General features: G+C 51.5%; 1 protein-coding gene across 8 annotated transcripts in view; it reads right to left on the reverse strand.

The window, feature by feature from the left end:
* The window catches only part of CSNK1D (casein kinase 1 delta), a 38,318-nt gene that overhangs the window by 3,287 nt on the left and 16,004 nt on the right, over window positions 1-19,027 (reverse strand). For 4 of the 8 annotated variants that reach the window (XM_082374241.1, XM_082374247.1, XM_082374243.1 and 1 more), the window contains 6 exons: window positions 11,413-11,561; window positions 10,915-11,143; window positions 10,422-10,592; window positions 9,802-9,950; window positions 7,662-7,833; window positions 6,932-7,071 (listed from right to left, as the gene is read on the reverse strand). In XM_082374241.1, the coding sequence (XP_082230367.1) occupies window positions 6,932-7,071; window positions 7,662-7,833; window positions 9,802-9,950; window positions 10,422-10,592; window positions 10,915-11,143; window positions 11,413-11,561 (1,010 nt within the window). Of the gene's footprint in view, window positions 1-575; window positions 2,711-3,844; window positions 3,910-6,931; window positions 7,072-7,661; window positions 7,834-9,801; window positions 9,951-10,421; window positions 10,593-10,914; window positions 11,144-11,412; window positions 11,562-19,027 lie in introns of those variants that run through there. The other 4 variants (XM_082374244.1, XM_082374246.1, XM_082374242.1 and 1 more) reach the window with 2 other exon arrangements.

The following is a 19,027-nucleotide window of genomic DNA, read 5'->3' on the forward strand; positions in this document are numbered from 1 at the left end:
CGTCTGGAGCTCCCAGGGGTAGGAATGTCTTGGGCTCCAACAACTCCAGGGGGAGAGGGAAGCGGAGGCCATGAGCCCAACAGATGGACGGATGATGTCCCCTTGCAGACGCTGCCTTGATTAGAAAGGACAACGCCCGGGGCATGGGGCATGCAGGGTGGTGTTCTCACTGGGATGGCAACTGCCAGGTCCAAGCCCCTGGGTCCCAGCAAGGGCCCACTCAGCAGCCACTTCGAGCACCCACCACGGGCAGCAGGAACACGGCTATGTGTCAGCTACCGTGCTCTTCACGCTCCAGAAAACCCAAGGTGGGTGGAAGCACTTCCTTCCATAAAGGTAGTTAAGGCAGGGGACTGGTATGTGCACATGGCCTGCACCGGCGACAACTCAGCCACATCCCTGCCACGTCCCACAGGCTCATTCCACCTGCTCCTGATCAGCTTACAAAGTACACCAACAGGCTTCAAAAGGACAGACACGAACGCCCAGTCTCAGAAAATTAGTTTCAAATAGTTAATCTAAACAAATCAAAACTCAAACTGATGAAATAAAGACCAAATGGCAGGGGCAGGGAATAAAGGTAGAAGTCGTCATGAATTTATTATTTACACGGTAGTTAAGGACACAAATACAGTGGTCATACAAAAGCGCAGTTCAGAGACTTGGCAACGGATACACAGGTTGATACAGACATTCCAACTATGTTTCCTGCAAGTCAGGACGGGGAGTTAAATAAGGGGGGACACAACTGTCCACAACCACACTGCTGAGGACTCGGGGTCAGAGTCCACTTCTCAAATGCCATCTGGCAATTTCAGGTGGAAACCTGGATGCAGAATGTTGGGGCTGCGGCTGCTAACATCTTGCTGGGAAGGGGAAGCCCACCTCTGCAGAAGGCACTGGGCCACAATGAAAGCCCCCAACTCACTCTGACCCACGCGAGCTCCCTCTGCACTCCCAGAAACACAGCCTGACCTGGCCAAGTGCCCACACCCCAAAACACTTACAGAGTAGCCAGCTCAGGAATCAGAAATAAGTAAACAGCTGCATTCTGTGCCATCAACACAGCAGTCAGGGCGTCCTAGGACCAGCATCCCTGTGCTGGGACTTTGGGGGCAGGAAGGGAAAACGCAGACGTGGACACCTTTTAGGTCCCTATCTTCCTACAAGTGTCCCAGTTTCCAAACAGAACACACTGCAGGGGGATGATGCAAAGAAATGTGAAAGTACCTATGAACATATATATTGCACCTCGTTTCCAGAGACGGGGGCTCCTGTCTACCGGCCACCACTACTACCTGGTGCCTCTGCTACTGCAAAGTGAGGGAGAGTGTCTCAGGAAACCACCTGGAGCTGGGCTGACCCAGAAGGTCTTTCTGGGGAGACTCAGCCCTGCTCTGCCTCTTGGCCTCTGTGGGGTCACTATGTCCCAGGGAAAGTCACAAAAGCGGGTGACCCTTCACCCTCCTGGACAATCAGGTCATCAGAGTCACCTGCTTCTTGGCACTTCAGAGTGGATTTCCTTGGGCTCGCTGGCCTTTCTGGGCAACGCTGGCACCTAGGGCAGACACCATGGCCCTTGGTTTTGAGCACATAGATATTAACACAGATTAAGGGCCAATCTGCACTGGTAATATTGACAGCCTATTTAGAAAATCTCTCAGATTCAAAAGCATTGAGGCAACCGCCACCAAAATAATCACACACGACTCCACGGAGGGGCCCAAGTCTCTCAGTTTGAAATCCTCTCCCGAGGGATCAGCGACACGACGCGAAGCCACAGCTTCTGCAGTCTTCAGGCTCAGCTTCCTTCTCGTTGCGTCTGGGAAGGTCAGATCGGTGGGCTGCTCTGTGGGGAAGCACCTGCTGCGCCCATGCGTGTAGCCAGCATTTTCTAACTGCTCTGATGATTCAAGAATCCCAGCGGGTCTGCAGTGAGCAGGCATTTCAGTTTACGGTGGGAAAGGAGCATGACAGCCAAAACCAGGTTAATGAGGTCACGAGACACACGGCACACACGGACACACATGTTACTTACACACGCATATACACGTGATAGAATTTCTGATGAGAAAATCCCTTCTCCACAGTGACCACACAACAAACCACGAGACGCAGACCACGGAAACCCACGTGCTCTGCTCCCTGCCTCACTCCTTCTACACGAACTCCACACCAGTGCCTGCTTTAGAATTCTTTAAAGTCAGCATCTTCAAGACCACAAAAACAGACATGAAAGAAACAATACAGATTTCTTTACACAGATTTAAGCCAATAATTTTTAGCAAAATGATACAAAACTGTCTTAACCAAGTAGAAGATCGGTAGTTACAGTAGACTCGGCAGGGACATGGGTGCGCCACCACGGAGGGGACTGAAAGGCTCTTGAATGGGAGTTTGATTCTCTCTGCAACCGTCTCACTGCTTTCGTCCCAGCCCCGCTAGAACCAAGTTCACGGGGGCTCAGTGCAGCCCCTGGCGATGGCAGCGCTTGGAGTCTGTCCGGCTGGGTTTGTGTTTTGTTTCCCCCATGGGCGTCGCTGGGTGGGTGGCCTGGAGAGGTCCCGGTGTTAACATTTCGGTTCTAGACCGGGGGCGTGTCACTAGTAACAGAGTAGATCAGCCATGCATTGTCTGCCCTCAGCAAAAAGGAGAGTTCTCATCGGTGCACGACAGACTGCAGACCACTGGACGCCACCCGACCGGGAATCTGTCGGAGCCAAAGCACAGGAGAAGGTCAGAGTGAGGCCAGAGGAACGGAGCCGGTCGGGCTTGGGCACAAAACACCAGTGACAGTGCCCTGGTGCGCAGGGGACAGATGCCGCCTAGCCCCTCTGGACACGCGCACCCCCAGCTGCTCTGGAAGGTCCCTCGAGTCCAGGATATGTGCAGCAGAAAGAGTGACAGGAAGACGGGGAAGGAAGAGCCATGCAGGCAAGGAGGCTGTGGGGCCGCGAGCTCATGATCAGTCAGACCAGAGTCCAAGCGGGCAAGAGATGCTTACTCCCAGCCCCTCTTCCTGGAAAGTAGCCTGGTGTTCCAAAAACAGGGACCAGGCCCCAAGCGGGCACTGGGACTCCATGTGGGGCAAGACGTGAAAAGCATTTCCCATCAAGATGTCCCCAAGAGTGCAGTCACGTTACAACTGCAGCTGGTCTCCCACCGCAGCGCCGAGTGGACAGAAGCTGCAAGCCCTCGGCCGGGAGGAGCCACAAGAGTCGCCACCAAGAGGGGAGCCTGGCTTGGATGCCCAGCCATGCACCAACGGCAGGGAGCGGGTGGCTGTGGCTGATGGGTGAATACAGACGAGAGCGTGGTGGACAAGATGCTAGGCAGAGACCAAGTTCAAAAAGAAAAACAAACGAGGAGGACAGAAATCAGTGCTAAAGGAAGAGAGATGACAAAGCCGGGACAGCAGGGACCATCAGGAGTGTCTCACGCAGCAAGAGTGCAAGAGCCCCTGCCAAGCGCGGCCCCCACAGCCAGCACGACACGACACACGTCCAGCGACCGACCTGGAACCACGCGGCCCCGAACCTTCTGAGGCCCCTGGGGCCACTGGAGCCGAGACTGGGCTCCTGCTCCCCACGCCGGCTCCCGACTGGAGACCACAGCAAAGGCCAAAGGCCAACAGACAGGATTCTGGGGTCACCCCAGACTGGACAGCCCACCACAGCTGCGCTAGAATCCACGTGAGGAGAGGACCTGGGCCAGGGGCCTTGCTCTACCTGGGGCACCTGGCATGCAAGCCCGACCCCCTGCGTGCTCCCTCCGGTCGGCGAGCGGGCGGCAGCTCCCACCCCGCCCGGCGCCTGCTGAGGAGCCCCGCCGTGAGCACACTCACCCAGTGCTGCCTTCCGACGGGGAGACGTGCAGCTACTTGCCGTGATGTTCGAAAGGAATGCTATTCTGAGGTGGGGGGAAAAGACAGCTGTTGGTAAGGGTTACGCTGGCCGGACCAGCACGTGAGGCCCTCCTGTTTCCGCAAGCACTGCCTCGCCTTGCCTCAACCAGGTCCATGACCACTGGCCAGGGCCGCTCGAGGGGACCCAGGGACCACACAGGAGCTCAGTCTCGCCTCTCGAGAGTGGCCCCTGGACATGCAGCCGCTGCTGCTCCTTGAGGATGGATCTGTCAACGGGGCCAACAAGGGAGACCCTTCCCAACTCTCACGTAGTAAGAAAACTGGATGCCCAGACGGCAGCCCCTCCATCAGCTCTTGGCACCAGCGGCTCCCCAAGGCCTGTGCTTGGCAGGTGGAGAGGACACCACCTCCCTGTGACAAAAGGACTGGACACATTTCCTCACTGACACAAGGAAGAGGACACGGTTGTGGACCTTACTTGGGGCGCAGGGATTAAAACGAGTAAGCCTGAAGGAAAAACTGGCACCACGGACCAGCATCACGTTCTACCAATAGCACTGGATGGAGGAGGCCCTCCTCACAAAGAGAAACATTACAAACAGGTTCATCCACCAGGAGCCCTTCAGTCTCCACATTATTCCAGCTAGAGAGGCCAGATTCGCAGGCCGGGGTCAGGGATGTGGGGACTGTGGTCCCTGGAGAAGCACATGGGGGCGAGGAGGAACGGCCAGGACAAGCGACACACATGTCACGCCCTCCCACCTCCAGCTGGAGAGGGTCGGCAGGGCCCTCCCCCAAGCAGGCGGGCGGCTCTGGGTACTCTTGTGCCGAGGGTGAGCTACTCCTTCGCACTGGGTGCATCAGCACAGGACGCAATCTCTCCTCTTCGAGGGGCAAAGAGGAAGCTGGTAGGAAGCAGCCCCCGCCGGGCCACAGAGAGGCCAGGGTCTGTGCACACGTGGTGCCGCCCCCTGGACTGGTGTGCCACTGCCCCTACTCCCGCTCGCATCTTTGCCGGGGAGGGCGATGAATGGAGGCCATAGAGTTGTAAAAGGTGGAGCAACTCTGACCACGTCCTTGGTGGACAAGAGCCTTTCAGAGTCTCTTAGGAAGAGCGCCTGGGGGATGACCAGAAAAACCCAAAGGACCGAGCTGTCCCCAGGATGGAGGGCACCGGGGACACGCCCTCAGGGGCTTTGTCCTCAACATGAAGATCCTAAGGAAACCCCCAGGGTGACCAGGGTGCTTCTTTTGGGAGAGGATACCCCCAAATCGAATCTCTTCAGAGACTTCCCGCCAGTGCTCAGGCCCACATGACACTTCTTCATATGGAAAGCAGAGAGAGAACCAGAGAACAAAGACACGTGATTGTGAGGACAGATCCTGGAGCTGCGTGTGCTCAATGCTCATGGGTCGGTGGCCTGAGGGGTGGACACAAGCTGGAGAAGAGGCTGGACTAAGACCCATAACTACCTGGCACCCTCAGAACCCTCTGCCTCTTCCGTTTCCCTCAACGATCCTCAAAGCAAAAGACGTTTTCTTGTGTTAAAAAAAAAAGTTAAGCCTGTCCCTTCCTTGGTCCTTGATGGCTGAGGTGTTCCAGGGCCCTCAGCCAGGCCCACTTGGCCAGGGGCGGCAAAACACCTCCCAGGACCTGCTCCCAGCTGCTGGCTCATGCGTTCCAGGGCTCGTGGAAGAAACGTGTTAAGCCCTTTCCGTGTCTTGTGGTCACAGAGGAGGGGTGTGGGGCCGGGAGCCCTAAGAGGCCCAATCTCATCACTCTGGCCAGACCCGCTGAGCCCCACAATTCAAACGACCTGCGTCTTCAGCCTCTTTGAGAGAAAATTACCATATAAGAACCCATTTCTAGTAGAATTACTAGTAAATTCAAGTGTTTGGTAAAAATACTATTTCACTTGATTAAAGAAAAATGGTCAGGAGCACTTCCTCTGCCTGGGCACACCTTGTTCCTCTGCCAGAAGACCAGCTGGACACCACAGGACTGAAGTTCTGAGCAATTCTCACAGACCCTGTGCCCTCCTGATCAACATGCTCAATCCACCACATTCAGCAACAAGCTACACCTACTGCCCAGCAAGCACAGAGGGAGGGCAGGGAGCTAAATGTAAACCTGAGGCATCGTGGTGAAGCAGACGGATGCTGCCCCAGTACATGGCCAGGACCTGGGCTTCCGTCATTCCTGAACTCACCACCTGCCCACCCAGCAGACACCACCGGGTAGTCTCGGCCCCCACAGGACCCCTGCCCACCCCCACTGCCCACGGGAGGAGACCCTGAAAGCCAGTTGAGGAAAAACGTCCGCAAGCAGGTAAAGAGCTGCTCTGCTGAGGGAGGCACGTTAGTGAGAACAGAAAAACAGCGAGGAAAGCCAGATGGGGAAGACGACGTGGGTAGAGGAGGCCCCGGGGCCAGGCCCTGCACCTCTGAGCACACTCGCCTCGCCAGAGAGAAGACAAACGTCAGAAGGGGCGTCAGAAGACAGGAACCCTCAGCCCACGGCCCTGCACCCTCAGCCCACGTCGCCAAGCTCTGGGCATGACACTGCAGAGTGACCGCCGGCAATACGCCACCCCCACCCCCCCGGGTTCTCTGCTGGGGGAGCACCTGGCCAACGAGAACGAGGACAGAGTCCCAAAGGCTGGATGTGCCCACGACAAACGGTGTGAGTCTGCCCAGGGAAGACGGCCAAGCCTCCAAAGCTGGCCGGGGGCTGGGGGCCACATGGAGGGCAGCCGGAGAGAAAAGGTCCCGTGGCACATCCCAGCACAACTGCCGGGGGGGCGGGGCTGGGTGTAGAGCCCTTACCCCACAAAGCTTGTCACAGAGGCTCTCAACCAATGGGCCAAACTGCGAGGGGCACAACATTCCCCCAATGGTTAAAACACCCAAAAATGGGGAGAAAGGGAAGGCAGGAAAGAAGGAAAGCATTCGAAACTATCATTCCACTCTGCTTGGAGCCCGTAAGACCAGACCAAACATGGAGAAGCCAGAGGCCTGCAGCGCCCAGCCTGGGTGAGATCAGGCGCCGGCCTGGGGGGCGCGTACCTGTGAGGTGGACATGCGGGAGGTATCTTGCCGGCCCGTGAGGTCGGACGAGGAGATGTTGACCGGGGCACCGCGGTGCAGCCGCATACTCACTTTCCGCTCTCTTTCCATGCCGGACACGGGCCTAGGAGAGGTGTTCGCTGGAGGAGAGGGAGACAGGGGCGAGCATGAGGCCTCGGAATACGGCCCCACGCTCCAGCACGGGGTATCTCCTCAGGAACCACGTCTAACAAGGACTCTCGGCTGCCTGGGTGTCGGGCACAGGACAGGCTATTGCACCCTAAGACTAGGCCGGCACCACGGGCTCCACTGATGCCCCGGGAGCGAAGCACCAGGTGTCCAGTGGGAGGGCAGCCGGGGCTTCTGCCTACAATGCTTGTCTCGACAGGCAAGGAAGAGGCTGGAGAGGTTTGTGGTGGAGGATGTCGTGCCATGAGAAGAACAAGAGGCAAAGCAACAGAGCTCGCAGGGAACACAATCCTTCAAGAGGCCAACGTCTGGGAAACACATTCCTGAAGGCACTGTCCCAGGGCGTTCCCTGGTCTGTCTAACTTCGGAAATAAGAACTGATCAGAATAAGGATGCACATGTCTTCGCCCACCAGGCACTCCTGCCCAGACCCCACGAGGTCACACACTGGAGTGTCCAGAGCAAGTGACGCTCAAAACAGAACCCCCACTGCCTGCAGAGCAGGGGCCGGGGTGCAAGCTGCAGACCCGGGACCACTCACCAGTGTGTGAGGTAGGGGTGAGGGGGGTGGGAGGAGCCACCTCCTGTGTCCCCCTCAGCCGGCCCGAGGCCGTGGAAGGGAGGCCGCGTGTGGCTGGATTTCGGGAGTGTCTCAACCGCTCCTCTCGGTCCCGGCGTTCCCGCTCAGCATCGTCAGCTGCCCGGCTGGCTCCCTACAGAGGAAAGAGGGTGAGACCAGAACTGAACTGGGTTTGGTGAAAAACCACCTGAGACCCTTGGCTGCCACTCGAGAAAACACCAGGGTGTGTAGGACAGTCTGCCCGCAAAGCCGTCCACAGCCTCGCGGCAAGCCAGGCGTTCTTCCCTCTGGGTCCACACATGGCCCGTCCCACGACCGTGGGCGAGCAGAACCAGGCTTCTCAGTCTCCTCTTCCCAGCATAGCAGAGGAAACCCCCACCCCATCGCCTTAGCACTTCCTCAGAACCCAGACACCAACGGCACCTGGCGGCCCTCTTCTCTGCGACCATTCACACGGGGATGGGAACCAGCCCAGTTCAGAGGTGGCCCAATGCGGCAACAGTTGGGGGAGTCCGCAAGGCAGGTGGGAGGGACAGCATATGGTTGGCTGAGGGGTCCAACTGGAGCCCAGACGCCCGGGCCAGGCCCATGTCCTGTTGGTGCACTTGAAATAAGGAGGCCGGCAGCCAGGCTCATCCATGCAGGCCATGCGGTGGGCACCGCCTAGGCTAAGCTAGTTGCTCCCAGAACAAACAGCTAGTTACACTTTCAGTGAATATCAAACCAGAAATACGGGGACATTTGATTTTACGTGGTGACGCTAAGATACCTGCCCTAGTAGAGGTCACGTCCTAATTACCAGCGCTGTAAGGCAAGAGTCTGAAAACTGCAGCCCACAGGCCAAATGCAGCCACACCCATTCCTGCAAATACGGTTTTCTTGGCACAGTCACGCCCACTCACTGCCGCACTGCTTGGGCGGCTCTCCAGTTACAATACAGAGTTGAGCGGTGGCACCACTGGGCAGACGGCAAAGTTAAAATTATTGACTGTCTGGTCCTTTACAGAAGAGGTTTGCTGAGCCCCTGGGAGGGATGACAATGTTAGAACAAAGAACTTATTAAAGTGGCTCTGGCAGGAGGCCCACCCTGATGTCCAGACTCCAGGTAACCTGTGGCACCACTCCCAAAGGCTGTCCTTCGAAGGCCATCCTAACAGAGGGGCCTGGCACCAAGATGGCATGGGCGAGGTCCAGGGCAGGCTGGCTCTGCGGGCTGCAGCCCCCCACCCCTACCTGGTCCCTGTGTGAACACCCCTGCACCTGTGAGGCCATGGGATAAGGCTTCCTGTTTTGCACCGTCTGAAGAGGAGGTTCTGTTCCTCCATCAGATTTTGTCACCCTAGAAACGAGCCCATTTTTGTTTTAAGCTCATAGAACACATTTTTAATTAAAGAGAAAGTGGAAATTAAAAAAAAACTGTAATTCTGGCCGTAGTGTTGGAGATTAAACAAACTCATACAACAGTTTCAGGGACAGGTGGCCTGTTTTAGAGAGGAAAACAAATGAAAGTTCAAGCCCCCCCACCCCCAGCCCCGGCAGCATGCGTGCGCACAACACAGGCTCACACTTAATGAACAAACTAGCTGACAAAGGAAATCAAATATACATCTAGCTTATCACAAGGCCAAACGCAGACCTAACACACAGCGCCTCCCAGGCCACCCGCCCCCTCGGAGGCCGGGCCTCGGCACAGCCTGGTAGGGGGAGGAGTAGGGAAGTCTTCACCCAACCCGGCGGCAGCCACACCCCGTTGACAAGAAACTCACAGGCCAGCGCAGCCACAATGTCCTTCGGATGGATGATGATGATGATAAAATGACCTCAGCGTTCCAAGTAAGAGCCTTGGTCTGGGCAGACCTGCACTGCGGACATACCTCAGGCCCAGGAACCCCACAGCCCCGTTGCAGCCTTGAGGTGCCTTCTTCACTTGCCAACAGGCATCTGGCTTCCCAGAACCCCTCGTGCTCCCCGTGTGGCAGCCATGCCTCCTGAAGCCCCACCCCGTGTAGCTCCCAGGAAGGGACGGCAGCAGCTAGTGGCCTTCTGCTGACTGGCATGCCCCTTCCACGCTGAGCGGTCAGTGAGCTGGGGGCACACTTACGAATTTGAGCATGTTCCAGTCGAACACGTAGTCATAGGAGAAACCCTGGCGATGGAACAGGTTCCTGAAGAGCTGTCTCAGGTATGAGTAGTCAGGCTTATCGTCAAAACGCAAGGAACGGCAGAAATTCAGGTACGTGGCGAATTCAGCTGTAAAACACCAGGAAACTCGGAGGTAACCAGCAGTACCCCTGACTGGGAGCCAGTATGGTTCTGTCCACAAAACCCTTGACCACTCCCAGCTACCCAAACAGAGGGTGTGAAAGCTGGAACCTGAAACACCGAACATGCTTTGAGGAAAGAGGCTGAGAAAACTGAGCACACAGAGCAAAGGAGAGTTTCATCTGAGGCATTTATCACAGGGGCAGTCCCACAAAAACAAAAGGAAAACTCCCCGAGTTACGGCTCAGGAAGGTAGAGGAGCGCCAGGGACAGAAGGCTGAGGCCAGTTAAAGGGCAGGCCACCTGCTCACTCTTCACCTCCCCAATCATGCAGGACATGAGTGGGGCCTTGGCAGCCAGCCTCTGGGGGGCTTCCCTGGTTCCTTTCCCAAGCCTCACAGGCCCCCGTCCTCCCACAGAACCACAGGGGTGGCTCGCTGTCCAGCTGAGGACACTCACAAGGGTAGCCTTTACACAACACCTCAATGGGAGTGGACATCTTCTTCTCACTGATCCTCTCATACTTCTGCCTCTTGGTAGCAGCCTTCAGGCCCTGCCAGGGCAGCGAGCCCAGGTTGAAGTACATGAGCACATAGCCCAGAGACTCCAGGTCGTCCCTTCGAGATTGTTCTGGGGAGAGAGGACAGCGGGTCAAAGCGGCAAACACCCCGCTTCCTGGGGATGAACTCAGAGCCACAGGGAAGGACATCTGGATTCCTTGTTTCAGCACAAGTGCCCCTGCTGTGCTGTTCGGAGACGCACCGCCACCCGTCAGGAAGCCCCAACACATGCCTGTCTCCCCACGCCCCACAAGGTAAGGTCTCCAGGCCCGGACACCAGCCTCTGCTACAAAGGTTTGACGCCAGCCTCCACACCCAACATGCTGACCACCCTCAGGGCCCCCAGGAGGCTGTAGGACAGCCGGGCCTGTGGCCGGGGCAGGAGGGCTCACCGATGCCGAGGTGCGTGTTGATGGAGGCATACCGCGCCGTCCCAGTGAGGTTCTTGTTCTCGCGGTAGGGGATGTGCTGGTGGGTGCGGGCGTCCCGGTACTTCTTGGCCAGCCCGAAGTCGATGATGTAGACCAGGTTGCCCTTCTTGCCTAGCCCCATGAGGAAGTTGTCTGGCTTCACATCTCGGTGGATGAAGTTCTTTGAGTGAATGTACTCAATACGACTGATCTGCAGGTGGAGAAGCAGGGGTGAGAGGTTGAACCCCAGGCAGTAGCCTGGTGGAGGGAACCCAGGGAACTCAGGCCCACACGCAGACGCACCCTGCCCGCCGAGGGTCACTATCTTTCACAGAGTTAACGAGCTTCCATTTTCTCCCTGCGCACTAACAGCACAATAAGGAAGCAAACAGCCCTGAAGGCCTCATCAAACTGATGAATCAAACCAAGCTTGTGCTGAGCACGCAGGCTGCCCTTCACTTGAGAAAAATGAAGTCTTACCATTTGGTCAGCAAGGAGCAGGACAGTTTTGAGACTGAACTTCCTAGAGCAAAAGTTGAAGAGGTCTTCCAGGCTGGGTCCCAACAGCTCCATCACCATGACGTTGTAGTCCCCCTCAGCCCCGCACCACCGGATGGTGGGGATGCCCACTGCAAGAGAGCCCGCGTCAGCCTGCCTCCTGCGCACCTGCACTGAGGGCACCTGTGCCCACGATGCCAGCAGAGGGCTGGGCAGGAGCAGTCAGAAGTGACGTGCAGAGAGGGTGGGAGGCCAACTTCACGGCAGGGGTGAGACGAGGGGCTCAGGAGGAGGAGCCGCGCTCCCTCCCATACCCCCAGTCTTCCCGTGACTGACATCCTGCACCAGTGCGATGCTTAATGCTTAATTAATGCTGATACACTGTCATTAACTAAGGTCCACACTATTCAGGTGTCCTCAGTTTTAACCTCATGTCCTCCTGCTGCTCCAGGACCTGTCTCAGACCCCACATGACATTTACTCACCACATCTCCTCCGGCTGCTCTTGGCCGGGATGGTCTCTCAGACTTTCCTGGTTTGAACGACCCCAATGGTTTGGAGGAGGGCTGGGAAGGGATGTGCAGACTGTCCCTCTACTGGTTTGTCTGATTTTTTCTCGTTATTACTCTGGGCTTGGGGGAGGGAGACCACAGAGGGAAAGTGCCCTTCCCACCACATCCTGTCAGGGTCTCTGCTCTCAACACGACTCCTCACCATGGCTGTGCCCTTGGTCACCTGGCTGAGGTGTGCCTGTCAGGTGTCTCTGCTGGGGAGATCCTCTTTCTCCCCTTTCCATCCTGTTCTCTCTGGGGGGACGTCACCATGTGCAGACCACACTTAAGGGGGGTGTTTGGGCCCCCTCCCAAACACGGAGGGCACAGCCATCTATATATATGACTTGGAATGCTTCCACACAGATTTGTCTCTTCTCCCCATTTACTTATTTGGTATTTTTTTCCTATCAGTGTGGACCCATGAGTGTCTATTTTATACTTTGGTCTGTACTCCAACACTATGTCACTTATTCTGTTGCACCAAGCATCCCAGCCTTCGTTGCTCCTCCGTGGCTCCTGTGGCCCTTTAACACCCCATCACTGCAGGCTCTGTTTGTTTTGAGCACTGCCCTCCTTTCTGGCACTATAAGATCCTAAACAGTTTTAGTTTTGATATCAACGGGGCAACTTTTCATTTTTACAATTAAATATTTTTAAAATACATTTGCACATTAGAACAAATTTCTCACTCATTTGCACGTGAGAACAAATTTAACAAATCCATAGGTTATAAGGCATAATGTAACAAAAGCCTGTGGCCCACCACACAGACCAGGGACGTTCCCAGTAATTGCATCTACTTTCACTCCCCTTTCCTCCCACACCTGCGCCCCCCAGACAACAAATGCACAGGACTGTACCCCTTCCTTGCTTTTAGTAAAGTGAGAGTGTGAGCTGTGAAATACTCCACTTGGAAAGGACAGCACACTTCATCTATTCTTCCCTCATCTGCACTGTTTAGGGTTGCTTTCCCCATTATAAACAGTGCTGCTAAATACATTCTTATGTTTGTCCGCTGGTGAAAATTCTCACATGTGAAATTCTTGTTCTTAGCTAGTTTCCCCAGGTATAGACCTAGAAACACAGGGTACAAATTATCTGACTATACAAGATCATGTCAAACTGCTTTCCAAAATAATTAACCCACTTTACAACCCCACCACAAATGCATGAGTTCCTACTGGATGCAGGGTCTCGTCAGAGCTCTTAATTTCTATCAATCAAGTGGTAGATGTAAAATGGTGTCTCACTGAACTCTCAATTTGGATCTTTTTTCATTATTTATTGGCATTACATGTTTCCTCTTCTCTAAAATGTCTATGCATATCTTTGTCAATTTTTTTCTATCAGGGTGTTTTTTTCCTATTTATAGCCGTTCTTTTATAAATTCTGGATATTAAACTATTATCTTTTTTATGTGAGGAAAATACCTTTTCTCAGTTAATGGCATGTTTTTTATTTTCTTTTGGAGTCTTTTGATGAGAAGAGATGCTAAATTTTAACAAACATGAATGTATCAATCTTTTCCTTTATGAGTAATGTTTTTGGTATCTTACATAAGACACCCTTCCCTAACTCAGAGTCAGAAAGAGATGCTTATTATTTTAAAAGTACTTCTACTTCCAGCCAAGATGGAGTAATGGGGACCCAATTTACCCTCACATCCACAATAACCAAAAAGAGAAAAGAGAACAAAGAACATACAGAAAGACACAGGTTTTCTAAGACGCTGAACATGAGGCAATGAATGACACCGACACCTGAGACACGATGAGCCCAGACTGCCCAAGTCCTGCCTGAGAGTGTGAGCAGAGAAGCAAAAACTGAGCAGATGAAAGTACCATCATCTCGTAACTAAGCTGAGGAAGAATTTGAGGAACATTAAAATACCCAGCACACAAGAGGGTAAAATTCAGTGTCTGGCATCCAAAGATTACCAGATATGCCAGGAAGCAGAAAACGTGATCCACATTGAGATCAACAGAAACTGAGTTAGAATCATTAGAGAAGGGCAATAAAAGTTACTATAAACTGTAACTGTATTCCATGTCAAAAGAAGTTAAACAAAGGCACAACATGACAGAAATATAAAAGACCCAAATCTAGGGACTTCCCAGGCGGTCCAGTGGTTAACACTCCACGCTTCCAATGCAGGGGGTGCCGGTTTGATCCCTGGTCGGAGAACTAAAATTTCATATGCCGCGTGGTGCAGCCAAAAAAAAAAAAAAAAAAAAAAAGAAAAAAAAGAAAAGATCCAAATCTAACTTTCAAAGATGAAAACTACAAAGTCTAAGAGGAAAAATACACTGGGTGTGATTAACAGCAGACCAGACACTGTAGGAGAAAAGACTTGTGAACTTGAAGGCACAGCAGTAGAAATTACTGGAAAAGCCAACATGAGCTTCAGAGCTGTGGGACAACTTCAAGGTACCCGCTGTCTGTACCTGGAGGAGAGAGGGGAGGAGGGGGACAGAGGCCACACTGAAAGAAAGAGCTGAGGAAAACGACCCACAGATTCAGGAAACTCAACAGGCCCCAAGCACAAGTACCATAAAGAACACAACACTGACATAGCTGACAGTCAAATCGCTCACTAGTGATAATCAGAACACCTTGAAAGCAGCCAGAGAAAACAGACATGTTAGAGCACAGTGGAGGAACATCTTCCAAGTGCTGAGAAAAGAACTGGCAATCTGCCGAAAAACACCTCAGCAGAGACATTTTCAGATACAAAAAGTGTGCCGAATCAATCACCAGCACTGTGACATATGTAAAAGGATGTCCTTCAGGTAGGAGGCAAATGATGCCACATGGAAGTCTGGGCCTACAGAAAGGAATGAAAAGCAATGAAAATAACAACATAAGTACATAAAAAATTATTTAAATTTAAAAGATATGACTGCTTAAACAAAAATAACACACTGCAATATTTACAACATGTAAATATAAACACATGACACCATCACGCAGGCAGGTGGGCAGGTGGAAGCCCGCAAGGTCAGGTTCCTCTGCATCCTGCTAAAGAGATGATAGACCCTAACTCAACCACTAAAGTAACAACACAGAGATAGTGACAGAATTCAACAAAGGAGATCATCACAAGAAAAATCATTAAGAAATGTAAAAAATACTTGATTAATCCAAAATAAGGTAAAAAAGGGGGGAAATGAAACAAAGACCAGATGAGACAAAAACTAACAGCAAACCCAATCCTGTCATTAATCACACTGAATGTAAACACCGCAGGTAAGGCACACTTTCTCAGATTAGACAGAAAAGAAAGGACCAGCTGTACTGCCCTGCCCACACCAAACATCCTTCAGATACAACTAGGTCACAAGGAGGACAGTGTATCACACCAACATCAGACAAGAGAGCAGAAGGGCTATGTCAGCATCAGACACAGTAGACTGTGCAGAAGAATATTTCCAGGGATATTACCAGTCATCTCACAGTGATAAAGGCATTGACTGATCAAGAAAACATAATTCTAAACATGCACGCAGGTAACAAGAGAGCTTCAAAATACATGAGGCAATACTGCAAGGAGACAGAGACAAATCCACAATCTGACTAGAGACGCCAATCATCCCTCTCAGTAGCAGAACACACTTTTTTTCCTCAGGTACGCAGGGGGCATTTATCAAGACAAACCACATTCTTGACATAAAACAATAAAGCTAAAAAGGATTCAAGTTATACAATGTATGTTCTCAGAAGACAGTGGAATTCAATTAGAAATAAACAACAGCTCTCTGTAAAATCCCCAAATATCTGGAAGCTAAATAATACAGTTCAAAATAACCCATGCATCAAGGCAGAAATCAAAAGGGGAATCAGCATTTGAACTACATGAAAATGAAAACTCATCAGGATTTGAGATGCTGCTATGGTAGGGGGAAAATTTACAGCCACGAAATGTCTATACTACAGAAAACAGATCAATGATCTCAGCTTCCACCTTAAGAAAATACTTAATTAAACCCTAAGCAAACAGAAGTGAAACAAAAGATCACAGCAGAAAACAATGAAACAGAAAACAGAGAAACAACAGAGAAAATGACTGAGACCAAAGCTGTTTCTTTGAGAAGATTGTTGATAAATCTTTAAACAGACTGATCAGGGAAAAAATAGAGAAGGCACAAATTACCAACATCAAGAATGAGAGGGAATTCCCTGGCGGTCCAGTGGTTAGAACTCTGAGCTTTCACTGCTGAGGGCCCAGGTTCGATCGCTGGTCGGGGGAACTAAGATCCCACAAGCCACATGGCGCGGCCAGAAAAAAAATAGGAATGAGAGGTAACATCACTGGATTCTACAAATATTAGAAGTCTAGTAGGGAAATATTATAAACAGCTTTATGCCAATACATTCAATAACTTAGATAAAACAAACAAGTTATTTGAAAGACTCAAACCACCAAAGCCCTTGTATGCTGCTGGTGGGAACGTAAGTACAAGCAGTCTGGCAGTTTCTTAAAGAGGAAAAACATTCGCTTACTTCTGTTTCAGCCGTTCCACTCCAAGTCACTTACTCAGGAGAAAAAGAAATGAACGTCCATATGAATATCTACACAAAAGTTCATAACAGCTTTGTTTGGAGTACCTGAAACCCGGAACCAACCCAAATGAACAGGTGCAGGGACAAAGAAACTACCCACACAAGGGAGTACTTCTCAGCAATAAAAAGGAGTAGCCATTGATAACACACACAAAATCTCAAAGAAAGAACACACAGTACTAGTCCCTGCACAGGAAACTTTGGGAAATGCAAACTAACCTATAGCGACAGAAGCAGATGACAGAGGGCGGGGGTAGAGGAACCACAAAAGGACCCAACAAACTTTGAAGGGCAATGGATGTGTTCGCCGCCTTGATTACGGCAATGGTTTCATGAGGGGACACAGGCAAAACTTCTCAAATCACACACTCAAAACACATGCAGTTTGATTCACCTCAATAACGCTGATTTAAACAAATCAAAATGTTTTAGTCTTCCTCTTCACACTGAAGTCACCTGATCCACCTGAAAGTGGAGTTTGGGGTCAGGGGAGGCAGGCCTCCCAGAGACCTCAACACCGTGTGTTCACAAGGCCCTCCTCACTGACCGTTAACACCTCTTCCGTTGAAGTCAGAATTCTGTGCCCACGAGGGTCTTTCTGTGTCTGGAGTGTGGGTGGCACAACACTGCAGGTGACCACACGTGACATTCCAAAGACAGACACAGTCCACACTCACATTTCCCCAACTGCATGTCCAGTAACGTCCTTCAGGCTAGTCCCCCTGCCCAGGGTACAATCTAGGACCACGCACTGCCATGTTTAAGTCTAAAACAGTTTTTAAATCTTTCATCACAGAGACATATTTGAGGAGTTCAGGTCAATTTTGAACGGTCCTAAATTTGATTTGCCTGATTGGTGGTTCTGATCACCTGTCAGACGGAAATCTGCCAGATTTCTCCACCAAAAGATACTTTTCTCTTTGTTATTGTAAGGTTTTTTTGGCCGCAACGCGGGGCACGTGGGATCTCAGTTCCCCAACCAGGGATTGAACCTGGGCCCTCAGCAGTGAAAGAGCAGAGTCCTAACCACTGGACCGCCAGGGAATTCCCCTCTTTGTTATTAATAAGTAATCTGTGGATGAAGCTTTGAGGGTAGTGTCAATACTTGAAGTTGTACGTTTGCATCCACCTTTGATTACCATCTAAACCAATCAATAATAAGTGCCCACAAAGTGGTGACTTTCCATTTCTGATTGTTCCTTCTGCCTGTGAAGCTTAACATGTGTGTGTGTGTGTGTGTGTGTGTGTGTGTGTGTGTGTGTGTGTGTGTGTGTGTGTGTGTCATCGTGGACTTGTGAATTCTCTTCCGCTCCTCCATGTGTTATGTAAATTTAAGGATTATTTGTTCTAGGTTTGTGAAAAATGTCATGGGTAATTTGATAGGGACCACATTCACTCTGTAGATTGCTTTGGGTAGTATGGCCATTTTAATGATATTCATTCTTCCAATCCAAGAGCATGGTATATCTTTCCATTTCTTTAAACCATCTTCAGTTTCCTTTATCAACGTTTTATAGTTCTCAGCATATAAGTCTTTCACCCTCCTTGGTTAGGTTTATTCCTAAGTATTTTGTACTTTTTGATGCAATTTTAAAAGGGATTGTCTTTTTACCTTCCCTTTCTGATATTTCATTGTTGGTGTAAAGAAATGCAACAGATTTCTGTATGTTATTCTTACATCCTGCTACCTTGCTGAATTCGTTATCATTTCTAGTAGTCTTTGTGTGGAGTCCATATATAGGGTTTTATATATATATATGTATGTATATAGTATCATGTCATCTGCATATAATGACAATTTTACCTCTTCCCTATCAATTTGGATACCTTTTCTTTTTCTTGTCCAACTACCATGGCTAGGACTTCCAATACTATATTGAACAGAAATGGTGAGAGTTTCCTCCACGTGTTATAATCCGTTGTTAATTTTGAGGCTTCAACTGTCCCAAATTGGGGCAACAGATGCCACTTCAAGCTCTCTCCCGTGTCCTGTGGACTCATGCCCGTCAGTGTCCGAGCACTTCTTTCCTTTCAGCCACATGCTCCAGACTCGCCTTCTTTCTTCCTGCCTCGCCCTGGAATCTGGGCTCCTCTCGGTGGGGAGTGATACTAGGAGCCCAGCACCCAACTGGGTGCTGGGTCGTCACTAGCGTTTTCTGTGAGTGTGGCATTTACACCTCGGTCAACCTGGCCCTTCGCTGCTCTGCGGATCCGTCAGCCTGTTCCTGGGAGGAGAGCCCTGCTGGACCGTGACTGGAATCCCGAGCCCTCTGAGCAGCTCTGGGAGACATCGTGCCGAGTCTTCCTCTCCATGAACAGAACATCTCCACTTGCTTGAGTCCTCATCAGCGTTCTCCATGGAAGTTTAAAAATTTTCTGCATGCAGGTCACACCTGGCTTAGGATTTATTCCTCTACACTTACAGTACTTTAAGAATGAAACTTTGAGGGGCTTCCCTGGTGGCGCAGTGCTTGAGAGTCTGC

This window comes from Balaenoptera borealis (assembly GCF_965194805.1).
Source record: "Balaenoptera borealis genome assembly, chromosome: 20".
In the NCBI taxonomy this organism is placed as follows: Eukaryota; Metazoa; Chordata; class Mammalia; order Artiodactyla; family Balaenopteridae; genus Balaenoptera; species Balaenoptera borealis.